At 37.8% G+C, this 13647-nt stretch overlaps 1 protein-coding gene across 1 annotated transcript; it reads left to right on the top strand.

The window, feature by feature from the left end:
* The first annotated feature begins 3621 nt into the window (after positions 1-3621).
* LOC144434331 (uncharacterized) lies at positions 3622-12803 on the top strand. Its single transcript, XM_078122782.1, has 5 exons — positions 3622-3837; positions 7530-7736; positions 8891-9181; positions 11554-11712; positions 12201-12803. Exons 1-5 carry the CDS (start codon positions 3622-3624, stop codon positions 12801-12803), a joined length of 1476 nt encoding a protein of 491 aa, XP_077978908.1.
* The last annotated feature ends 844 nt before the right edge of the window (positions 12804-13647 follow it).

Genomic DNA, 13647 nt, shown 5'->3' with positions numbered 1-13647 from the left:
TTTTCTATATTTACAAATAAATGCTTCAAAAGTCACAAATGAGTATGTATGCATTTTTTAGATGACCGTGTATTTTTTCCTGTTTCTCATTACCCGACCGACACAAATTGTCAGACAGCTCCAACATAAAAAAATATTTGCCCGCGCTTAGTATTTTGCAGAAGAGTGCCCTCTCTGGCAAGATTAAGCAAATGTCTAGACAGTCATGGCAGTATTAGTGGCAACGACACTTTCAAGAGTCGGAGCATTTCTTTCATGACATGTTTGTTCAAGTAGGGGCCTGAGAACATGTCAATTGTGTTGAGAAACTGGGAAAGGGCCTGTTACCAGAAATCTAATAACAAGAAGATTGGAGGAAAAGGAGGGGCAGAACAATATGAAAAATGTGTTTGTTTTGTTTTTTAGATCGACCTATATAGTTGCCATGAAAAAGTAATGAGAAACATAAAAATTGGGTCACCCTAAGTAGTTATGTGTGGATCAGGTACACAAATCTCAAACACGATTTTTGATTTGATAAATTATTTGGTTTATTGTAATTATTTGACACTCGTACTATATTGGAAAATATATTATTCATGGTTCAAAAAGTCGATTAGACAGAAAAAATAGTTATTTTGGAATTTTAAATTATAGAAACCGATGCGACGTTTCGAACAGCTATTAGTATGTACCTTAATCAGACAATGGCAAACTGAATGTCTCCGATCCCAAACTGGTGCAATAATATCCATCCAAAGATAACACTTCGTCTTTCATTATAGTTAATGTCAAGCTGACGGAGATTGAAGAGCGACAAATATACAGTTACAAATTACCTTATGAAAAGATCAGAAAGTTTGTAGATTAACCCAGCCCGTCGGCCTTATTTGTCACTATATAGGAGATTAAATATCCACACTAAAGAAACGGGAAAGAGTACAAGACGGAGATTGAATAGATAATTTCACTATTGTTAGGTATGTAGGTCTGAAGAATGACATATTATAAGTATACATGATTTACATATTGAATAGACATCACATGGATCAGAGCGATTTTCTAAAGGATGAAACACATCCATGCTTGCACAAGCTACGTAAATTGTACATTCGTGTTACTTTCTGTTCACCAGTTACATTCAAATGCATGTAATGTGTGTGTGTGTGTGTGTGTGTGTGTGTGTGTGTGTGTGTGTGTGTGTGTGTGTGTGTGTGTGTATTTTCTCGGACCACTAAAAGAAGCGGTCTGACGTATTCTGACCTAAAAATTGAAACCCCTTCGAAAATTTGACAATATAATGAGGCATTGTCAGTGTGTATTGAACTTATTGAAACCCCTTTTTAAAAACTCAAAAAAAATATACTAGACTAGTATACGAGACATTGTTAATGGTCTGTATATCACTCATCATAATTGAAGCAGTCGATATGAATGATGTATCTTCCATTAACCTTGTGGAGTATATGTACATCTTTCCCTGTATTTGCCACTGAACCGTCGTCCCTGTTTGTGATGAAATGTCCCCGTGTGAAGATTATATCATCTGTTATATATCCAACCTCACCAATGGTACGGGTACAGACACCAAGGGCATCTCTATCTCGCTTGATCAGCGCCATGATTGCTGGAAGTCAAACAAAATTAGTCTAGAGTTATTAAGTTAAAGTAGTCACATAGACAAAACTATGTACAATGGAAGGACGAAGGTAGACTCGTTTTGCACGAATTGTATCGAGTGAAACTCTTTTATTATTTATTTCAATTGCCGACAAGGAGATTAACAAAACAGCACAGACAAAAGGTAAACAACGATATATCTCAGGCTGTTTTTTTTTTATATTAAATTGCATTGTAATTAAATCGATGCTTGTTATAAGAACAAAATATTGATGGAACATTCATCAGTAAATTATAGTATTTAGTTTAAAAACGTAAGCTTAGATTTAGAATATTTCCTGATGTATCAAGTGAATATTAATGTCAGGTAAAAGACGGTGTTGCCAAGTGTAGGTACAATGCATACCATGTAATATATATATCCAGACACACTTTACCTTCCACCCCCTTGCACGTATCCCCATCAGCGGGAGTTATCAACATACTGTCATCTGTGTAAAATACTTCCAACTTTTCGTACTCCCTTTCATTAAACCACTGAAACCAAACGTTGCTCAGTTCCTGAAGGGTTTTAGTTAAGTCTTGGGTTATTTCAGACATATTTTCTTTTAGAGTGCTGACCGTTGGACAAGTCAATATGTCAATTTGATAACCTTTGCACTCTGATATGGTTATGATATAAGCTTGCATTTACTGTTTAAATTAACAAGACTAATGCAGAAGTAAAAAAAATATGCTTGTTTCCGATATAGCTTCAGAAAATAGGGTAAGTAGGTGGATTTTCTTTTGTTTTCTTTCTCTTGTTGTTGTTGTTGTTGTTGTTGTTGTTGTTGTTGTTGTGAAATTGCTTCAACCCGAAGACAACACACAACTCGTCCTCCAATTGCAATCCAAACTGATCAACATCTGATGTGCTGAATACAGCTACATGGGGAGACAACCAGACGGGGTGAGTCCTATGCCTTAGACTGCATTTCAAATAGCGCCCGCAACGACGACGTAGAGATTCTGAAGAAAAATGTAACTGAGCATTACATTTTACCCTCGGCCTTGCACAGTTGTGACTCACTAATAGGATACTTACATTGTTTGAAGAAATTCATAAATAGTTTTGATTCAAATCAAAAATTCTTGAAAAAGTCCACAGATAGAGGTGCTAAACTAGTCAAAGATTAATTCAACTTGAAGCCGGATTCATATTTACAATATTATAGTAAACTTTATTCTACATCAGCACTTGTCAGGTGACCTATAGTAAGTTTGCATCTCATCCGTAGGGCGATGAAATCCCCAGGTCCTTGCAAAATGTGATGAATAGGATGGGTGGATACTTATAACTACTGTCAGAGGAACAGGGCAGTCAGTGAAATTAATGTCAAAAGATGATAGAAGTCATTCTCACAAGCCAGAGCACATAGTTCTGCTGAAGCAGTCTTGGACAGTGCCGTAAAAGAGGCTGTGGTTTGGACAGTGCCGTAAAAGAGGCTGTGGTTTGGACAGTGCCGTAAAAGAGGATATGGTTTACGACAATGATAGACGTATGATAAGTGTGTACTGTGCATGTCGATGACGACGGGCAGTTTGAAATTAGAGGGCCGATGTCTGAGTTTTACGGTAACTACATTTGTATGTCTACAACACATACACAGTGTATATATGTAAACCATAAACTTTCGAATCAATTTAAGAGTATTATGCGACCTGTGTAGTCGTAATATACAAAATGGTTTACATAACTTGTGACTATAAGAACCAACTTTCTAGAAATTGTTTTGAGATTTGCCATTTTATCTTGCGGACAAAGTACATTATGTTTACATTATGCACTGAGTTGACTGACCAGAAGTCGTAATTTACGCATGCGCTTGAAGTGACTGTCGCCAAGGTGTCTTTCTTTCTTTATTAGATTTGGCATGTCCTCGATGAATTCATTAAAGCTTCGACTATATATTGTTACGAACTTTTTAAAGGCGTCAAACACTTTCTACTGAAGACAGCTGCAGACTGATCAAGTGTCTTAAGATGTTGAAATATTGGTGTATATATATTCTGTTTTTCTCCGTCAGCAGAGCTGAGGCGGACTGTGGTTCTCTGAATGACGGTGGTCCGTTCACTGGGAAAGCGACTTTTTTCACCGACACCGCTTCGATAATTGCTACTGGAAGTGGAAAGTGTATGTTAACGTCAGACGATACGATGGTAGCAGGGAGAGCAGCAGTCGACTTTGATAATTCTGAGGTCAGTAATAGTAGTCAGGAATGCAAAACTTTTGATATTACATTCATGGATAAGTAAAACAGTTTCTGTAAAACTACCTCTATTTGGTTCTAGTAGTAGCAGATATTTGGATTTGTGAAAACTAAAAAATTGAATATTACTTACATCATTGAATATCTGTTATGAACCCAGTTACATTGTAAAACAACTTCGGTGAGGGTTAATTTTAGTATCAAAATAGTATGGCGTTTGGAAGTTCTACATACGCACTTTTTACCCATCACTACTTGCAAATTAAACAAGTTCTATGATAGCAAAATATTTTTTTTTGCAAATGGAATTAACAGTACATGATACGGATGTTGACACACGTACATAGAGGTTCGTTTGCTGGAATATTTTTCCAGATGCGACTTTAATTTCTCAAAGCTCTCCGCCATCAGGTTTGACGATGTTCTTCGTCCAACAAAGTTACTAATAGCTGACGTACCGGGCTTTCGTGACGTAACGGTGAGCTTGAAGTATAATTCTACCATTCAAAATATGAAGTCACATATGGATGGCTTCACACTGAGAATGGAAATATTTCGGTTGTTTTGATACTTGTGTTTAATGTGAAGTTTGTGAAAAAAATAGGAGTTAGAATTTAGTGTAATTCTAAAACCCAAACACCCGAATGGAACGCTCGTAGTATCACTATTAACAATGAAACCAATTGACTGTGATATCACCGTAACTAGTAACCTCAAACATAGACCCTACACGAAAGTACAGTAGGATCTGTGCCTCAAGGTATAAACTGAGAACACACAGTACGTTAAACTAACGTTTCATGAGACTTTGAAAGGAAACAAATTGAATTCGCCATACACCGCTGCAGCGCAAAGGATAAACTAGAAAACATTTTGGTGTGCAACAGGTAGCTCAGAGAATAATGCGTAAAACTCATCATTATGTGTATATTGGCAGTAGATTTAAATTTGTAAAAGTTAACACTTCTAAATAAACCTTATCCGAATGAGATGTCATGAATTCGTAATTACTGTGTTTTGGGTTCAGACATGACACTGCTCAGTATACATGTCGCCAAACACCTAGTTAGAGACATGAATGTGGCTCACATGGGTATCAAGACAATAGGTACACTAATATCGTATGTCTGACCATAGCGTCACAGAGATTCGGCACTTGGCTTTTGACCGTCGAGCTGTGAGCATCTGGACTCTCCAGCTCTCCAGCCTTGACATCCACGTGAGCCATATTCATTTCTCTAACTCTAGAGGTGTTGGGCGACATGTATAAGCAGTGTCATGTCTGAACCCAAACACAGTAAATTCATGACAGAGACGTGTTCTAGCTGTATCTATATTTTACACATTGTCAGTTTGATTTCGATCAAAACGAACCCATTTTTTTCTCCTAAAGTTGTGAAGCAAGAGAAAACGTTTGATATGTACCCTATGTTGAAATGGCAACAACAAAAGAACGATCTGATTTGTCAGAAACATGTACAATTATACACAGCAGAGGTATAGTTTATTTCTTTACGTCATGGACTGTATTTACAATAATTTAGTTATCAAATTCTCGTTACATTGTTGTATGATGTAATAGCGTATTCGAATTCGCTTCGAGCTATTACCGTTACTTTAGTCTTCGGAGCCGCTGAAGTATTGTTTCGGATGGGATAACCAACGCAGAGATTGTAAGACAACTGACGTTTAGGAATGTTTGATGCTAAACATCTCATTAGTACTAGACACTAACCCCCAGTCTATTGTGTTATGCACGACTTAAATTTTAAAGAGACAACACGCCTTCATTACAATATAAACTATAGACTTTCTTCTTCTTTGTGTCTCAGGTTGTGTTGTTTGTCTGAGATTAAACACTGGTGACACATGCCTAGTTTCTCCCAGTAACGTGATGGTTAACGCCAATATGACAAGCTCAATGTTTTCTGAGAGTATTTGGTGTACACAGTGTAGTGTTTTCTCACCTTGACACTAGTACACTTACAATAAAATAACATGAACCATGTGTGTGTGTTTAATGCAATTGTACTTTCTTAAAGCATGGAAGTAGAAAAGTCACCGTCGTGAATGGGATGTCGACAAAATATAATTGTATGCGATCAAGGCAATCGGCTTTCTGGCCTTTCAGTGATTTGACAGTTTGGAACTTCATGATCAAAGTCGATATTTATCCATGTGATAGCACCACTTACTCTAATCGTTGTCAGCTCTGTTTGTTTGTTTGTTTCGTTTTCGTTTCTGTGTTTTATCAATCACCAAAACAGACTAAAGGGTCCCTAAAGTAAATGTTGTTCATCAGCGACAAGCAAACCAATAAAACTTTCGACGTTAGATAATTATGACGTGGTTGTACATGTAGTTGATAGTGAAGTTCATTTATAAAATTGACATTTTTTTTTTTTACAATACTTGTAATTAGAGTGATCTTTACCCCCAATACTGTAGTACATTTACCTTAAATTGCCTGTATCTTAAAGGCTCAAGACTCAGTCTGACGTTTTCTAATCTTGCCAGTTGTATTATATGGCTTAGATAAGTCAAATTGTTCTTGTTGTTCAGGACTAGTCTTTATGACTCCATGACTCCATGACTCCAATGTTATGGATTGGTGGGATTTGTCGACATTCTCAATGGTTCATCATGTAAGTCAAGGCAAGTTTTGATTTGGACTTTTAATACACTGTTCTACATACATGATTTACTTTCTACCACGTATGTTGAATCTCCCCTTATATATCCACGGTTGAATCATAGACAGTGGATGGGTCCCCTCCACCTAGTGGTCTGAGTATCCACTGTCTATGGTTGAATCACACTGTGACAATTTACATTAGTCCATGACAGGCAGTGTATATGATTTATATGTCACGTTTGAAATCGGACAGTCCATTTCTACAGTGAGTCTACTGTCTCAAAGTCTGTATTTACGTCACTGTTATTTAGACGTCATTCAAATTAAAGAACAATGGTGATAGGTGCCTGAGTTTTGATTATGACACGTCTGGTGTCCAATTTAGGTCAATCTACATATCACTACGACAATAGCTATTGGCGCTAAACTAGCGGGCCTGGACATTAGATGAGTGATCTTTCCTTTGTTGTTATTTGAATTCTAAGTACCCAACTTGAATCCAGGACTTTAATCATCAACACAACCACACGTAATTACTGTCAATCTGCTGCGATGTTGTTGTTCCCTGTTGTGTAGGTTTGACCTTGCAAGTCAAAAGTTCATGACGTAATTGGGAATGTTGACGTACATTTGTATCGTTGTGTTTAGTAACTTTATAAAAAGGGGAGGGAGAATGATAATAGTTCAAAAAAACCCTCGAAAGATCATTATAGTTTTCCACGCTAAATCGAGAATAACTTACAAAAAATTCTCTCACACGTACACGAACCTTTGAATTCGAAATAGACTATCTGCCGACTTTTCAAATCTTTGTTACAGTATTCTTGAACATTTGATGTAGCTTTTTTTCTAATTAAGGTATTTATTAATTATGCGAATTTGCATTGATTTCCACCAAATAAGCGTGCGTATAAGACGACCACCGATCTTTAAGTTGGTGTCGAGATTCCTGTTTAAGTTTACAAATAAAACATTTAAAAATCGAATTTGTGTTTAGTTTAACACTGAGCTTACTCAACATTAACAGCTCATTATTCTCTGTAAAGGTGTGTGGACAATGTGCCGAGGTAACTGGTCCGTACGGAGACAAAATAACGGTGAGAATAATCGACGAATGCAGTGATTGCCTTGACGATAGTTTGAATCTCAGCGAGGAAGCTTTCGAGATATTAGAAAGTGATCTAAATGTTGGAATCATCGATATCACGTGGTCTGTGGTCACATGTCCAATCACGGATGATATCCAATACAGGGTAAGAACTCATAGTATGGCATTAAAATAATGTGACAGTCATTCATTATTGTATGTGTACGAATAACATTTTAAAGGGGAACGCTACTCTAGGTATTGTCATAAACGTTGGGTTACGTTATAGAGTCATTTCATGATTTCACATTATATATAAATTTCGCTCGATTGCCAAGAAACACCAAATAGCTAGAAGCTCTTTTTCACATATATCGTTGTTTCAGTTGTGCAGCGTTGCCTCATATATTTAGTAGACATGGATATCTATTAGATGAACACGTGATTATTTATCAAATGGTAATATGAATGAGTCATATGAATATTCAGTGTGCATCTAGTAAATATGTATGTCTGCAACGATAGACCAGTTTGAGAACAAAATGAAGTAGCGTTTCAATTTGATGTTTCTTGGCGTATGTGATGCAAATCATGGAATGACTTTCCAGAACACAGGGGTACAATCTGAGACCATACCTTTATTTTGGGTAAGTATAGCTGTATACCTGTTGTATTCTACTCCCACTTGTACTTTAACCATGACACCCTTGAAGTCGAAGTATTCACAGACTGTGGAATAGCACGCCCCCAAACGGTTAACAGAATTAGCTGCATGTCCACTTGGTTATTACCCTGTTATGTTTGCTAATTTTGAAGATGATAACGCCCATATACCTTGTGGATTACGTGACTCTCTAACATTACAAGCAAGTTGGTTTATATTGCTTCTGAAGATGTTTCAACATCTTTTCGTTGAACCACCTTTCCAAAATATATAGAGAGTATAAAATAACTGGAAGTCTGTGATTGGTCAATTTTTTCGATGGAATGCAACTTTTATATATTAACCGATGATTGGTTTAACAAAAGTCGTCGTCCTTTCATGAACTGAAATCTGTATTAGTCAACTTCAGCTTATATTGGTCAACATATTTGCATTCAGAAAGTATAACTGTCAGTCGTGAAATGCCCTGTATAGCATTATGGTTATATTATTTATTCGCCAAATTCACCAAACACCAGTGATTTTATCACCAATTCTAAAACGTACCTACTTTTATGACTATTACAGCAGTCCTCAATCTGGAAAAAAATAATTTTCAAATCTTGTACATATAAAACATATAAGCATCTTTTGGTGTACTTTTATTGAATACACAGTTCAAGGCGGGAAGTTCACAATATTGGTTTGGTATCCAAGCTATCGACCACCTCTATCCGATCAGTTTGATGCAAGTTAGGGAGTCTGGATCAAGTACATGGGTTGACCTAGAAAGGCAAGACTACAATTTCTTCCTTAAACCAACTTCCGTGGCGACGCTTAATGCTCCTATGGATATCAAACTGACGTCAACTAACGGTTTTATAGTACAAGATACCATTAGTCAAATCTACAGCAGCGAGGACCAGTACATTACAAGCTCCAGTCAGTTCGTGTCTTGTGACGACGGAGTAACTCCTGCTGGTGGCCAAACAGGCACAACAACAACAACAACAGCAACAACGACAGGTATACAATTACTGGTAATACTCTTTCCCCTTTGTAAAACTAAATATGAAAACTGAGAATATTTTAAAATGTGATTTTTCATAATTATTTTTTTGAAGTTCCCCAAATCAAAACGTTTGCCCTCGACTTTAATTTTGGCACTCTATTTATAAAGCGAAAATCAGCACGATCAACAGTCTAGTTATTTTAGTCGTTCAACCTACCTGTAGCCTAGAGTCCAGTCACGTGGCGGATTGTTGGTTCTCGGGTGAAGGTGAGAACCAATAGCTCCCCACATGACTGGACAGTCGGCTAACTTACAGTTTGCAGTTAGTATTTGGAAGTTGCATGTTGTACGCCACAGTCATAAACTATAAAACGGGTATGACTGTAATATGTACTAAATATACGCAGACGTGATTGATGATTTGGAAGATGGCGTAGGTTCAAGTAACAGTTTAACAAATGTAACTTAAATAATCTTTTTGATCTCACCTGGATTATCAATATGTGAAACAAGTTGGTGACAATCAGATTGATTCACGGTGTTTTCAAATTCAACCTATATTCACATATATGTTCATATGTATACTAGAAAATATAAGTGATGTCAGCTAACGTGTGAACGAAACTGACTGTCGATTCCATCCGTCAAACTCTCTACACAGTAGCGAATTTGGTCTGAATCCACTCAGCTAATACTGAATATCCTCACTCTCTTCCTTAAGCTACTGTGACGTTTCACGGGGGTGCCTCTACAGTTCACAATAGCGCATCCGAAGTTGTTGGTACCACTGTCAGTGCCACGGAAGCAGTTGTTGACAGTAGTACTAGTGATGTGTGCATCATTGACGATGTAGTCCATCATGGTGAAGGCACCTACTATCTGGAAGCCGACCAGGCTGCTGCAGGGACCGGGACATGTATGCTGATTCACGGTGATTTGATGGTTGGGGCCATGGCGATATCGTCATGGGAAAACTCACAGGTATAAATAACGACATATTAATATGTAGCACAATTTCACACAATTTTTATACTGTGTTAAATGCTAAAAACAAAATATTGAAGTTTCAAATCGTTCACTCAACTCAAGGTACTCAATTCACTTCTTTGTTTTACATGTAATTCCGTTGATACTTTGGATAATATTATGTGGCTAGTATGCGTATTCGTAACTGCAGGTATTTTTGGGGTTGTGGTTAATTATATTTCGAAGATGTTTAATGTCCGTAATACCAAAGAAATGCAAATACATGTATGATATCTAGCAGACTGATTACACCTATACTCATGAGTTAACCAATTGGCACATGTTCCTAATTGTGTACATACTCGATAAATAGATAAATCGTTTGATCTCCGGAATGACAGGTGTGTGGTGAATGTGTTGAAGTGACTGGTCCATACGGTGACGTCATACAAATCAAAATCATCGACCAATGCCCAACGTGTCCAGGCTCAGGCGACATTGACTTTTCTGAAGAGGCTTTCGAAATGCTAGCACCTCGAGATGAAGGCAGAATACAAATAAGCTGGCGTGTTATCGAGTGCCCCACTACAGGCAACTTCAAATATAAGTTTAAAGACGGCAGTACACAGTGGTGGTTTGGCATCCAGGTGAACAATCACCGTTACCCCGTCAGTCGTATGCAGCTGAAGCCATCGGGGAGTAGTTCCTGGATTGAGTTACAAAGAACTTTCTATAATTTTTTCATGAAGCCGAGTTGGTCTTCGACTATAGATGTGCCATTTGATATCAGGGTAATTTCGACTACGGGTGTTGCTGTCGAGGATACCATCAGTCAGTTTCTTAGCAGTGAGTCGCAACTACTAGATGGGTCTACCCAATTCCCGGCCTGTGATGGGAGTTCAGGGTCAGCAGTCACAGGTAAATCGCATACGAGCATCAGAACGCTTAAAACGTGTCTCTGTTTTATTCTATGGTAACTGAAGACTGTGGTAACTCTAAGTGAAAGTAAAGGATTGCAGATTTTCTTGAAAACAAGACAGTGGTCCCAAAATTACTTTTTATTATTTATATATAAACCAGAAATAAGTTTTCATATTGCAAATTTTAAAGAGGTCTGAAGAACTTTGATTTGATTTTTGGCACCTGACTATAATTATTCTACCTAAAGAGAGCGAAAGCTAGGCAGGCCAGTCAGTTCTTTTTTCTTTCTTTCTTTTTCATCATGCACGGTGACGATATGAATAGCATTACCACGATCTTTCTTTTATTATTTGTACTGTATCAGTCACGGAGGTTAGTGAAGACCAAACAGCTACACCACTGCCTGAAAATGAAGTCTTGGAAGAAGTTATGGCGTACGAGGATGGGACATGCTTGGTTGATGAAAAAGTACACACAGGACAAGGGACATATTACATGGGTGCACCTCAGGCTGCTGCCGGTAGCGGTACTTGTATGATGAACACAGAAGGTTTCCTAGACGTCGGGGCTATGGCGATAGGTTCATGGAGAAACTCTGAGGTATCTAAGCTCTCTGGCAATTTACTGTTGACGTAATATAAATTGATTGAATTTACTACTAGTCGGAGATACTATAGCCCTAACTCACTGTTTCACTCTAAGGTTAAAATTTGGTGTAATAGTGCTCTAAAATGAGCTCTCTTGCTCATGGATTGATTATACACGTGTACGTATTAAGCTTAGACTTTGTTGAAACCATGGCTTCAATTCATTTCCATTCAATGCGATATGAAGGTACCATTCCTGCAGGTAACAACGATTAATAATTAATATCTCCGATTTACGAGCCTGTGATTTGGGACGGGAGTGGGAGGAGAAACAGGGATGCAAAGACCAGCCACACATCTTTGTGTGATCGCCGAGTTGTATATCATACTAGTACGGTTGTTGGGGGGCAACTTGGTATTACATAGACAAATGCAAGCCTGGGATATAAAGCTATCCTTTCCGCGCATAGCATTTTAACCTGTATTTAACTTGCTTTGTAGACATGTGGTGAATGCATTGAGGTGACAGGTCCGAATGGTGACAGCGTGTACATTATCATCATAGACCAATGCCCGTCTTGCGCCGTTGATGATATTGATCTGAGTTTGCAGGCCTTCGAGAAAATTGCGGCGATAAGGGAAGGCAGAATTGAAATCAGTTGGAAAGTAGTTGAATGCCCTTTCACGGACACAATCAAATATAAATTTAAAGATGGCAGTACAAAATGGTGGTTCGGCATACAAATCGTGTATCACCGCCTTCCAGTTGAGTCCGTCACCATCAAACCCGACGACGAGGACACTTGGATAGAACTCAGCCGAACAACGTATAATTTTTTCCTGCAAGATCAACGCATTGTTGACGTTCCCTTCTCAATACGAATGACGGGTTCCAGTGGTGAGGTGCTCGAAGATAGAATCACACACTTCCCGTCGAGTATGTCCGACTTACACGAAGGCAATGTCCAATTTTCAACTTCATGCATTGGTGAAAATCTCTTTGACGAATCAGACTATTTCGACTCTATAGCAACGAAAACAAATATTGCCATGGCCACCATATTGTTACCTGTTCTTGTTTTGTGGTACACAGTGGCGGATTAGATACATATTCATAATACACGCAGTCGAGAATCACTTGACAATTGGATAGTTAACCCCACGATAAGGAGCCAAGTCATTATTTGCATAATATTGAAATGCAACATTTTACCCACTTTTTGAGACCAAAATCAACCGACACTCGTGCCAATTGGCCAGTTTCATTTTTACTCAACCATTTCAACATGTAACCATTTCTTTGTATTGATCACACGCATAAAAGGAAAGGTGCATCGGAATTTTTTATGAAATATGCAATATGCATATGAAATTTTCAAAATTGCCAAAGATATAAATAAGGTGATTTGAATTTTTGTCTGAAACATAATGTTTTATATAGGCTAAGCATATAACCTTTTTATCTAATGGTAGTAAGCACTTAGGAGTCATGTATATTTGTGTTCTGTAATTGCACGTCAACGTTTACTGACTTCTATTAAATAACGCGTATCCATGGCAAGGACTTCCACTGAACAATGAATGGGGAATAATTTTGAGATCTGTACGTGGGGGGGGGGGGGTCGTACGTAATGCACGTGATACAAAATCATGAAATTACTCGATAGAACCAAAAGTTTACAATGTCTATATTGGCGCACCCTCCATTTAGAACCAAACCATTTACTGTTCGTGACAATGTTTGATTAGAGCATTGTTAGAGCATTTTTTACAAGTCTTTGCTGTTTATCAGTATGCCCATGGCCATTCTTTAACTGCGTGCTTCTCTAAAACTGTTTATATCATATGGTCTGAGATTCCGATGGATAATCCGAATTTTGGTATTCATACAGAGTCTGTGATTTGATCTAGATGTTATTTATGTTAGTTTTGCTTGTATATGTATATT

Source organism: Glandiceps talaboti, chromosome 4, assembly GCF_964340395.1.
Source record: "Glandiceps talaboti chromosome 4, keGlaTala1.1, whole genome shotgun sequence".
NCBI classification, from domain to species: domain Eukaryota; kingdom Metazoa; phylum Hemichordata; class Enteropneusta; family Spengelidae; genus Glandiceps; species Glandiceps talaboti.
This window is presented reverse-complemented; position numbering and strand designations above follow the sequence as displayed.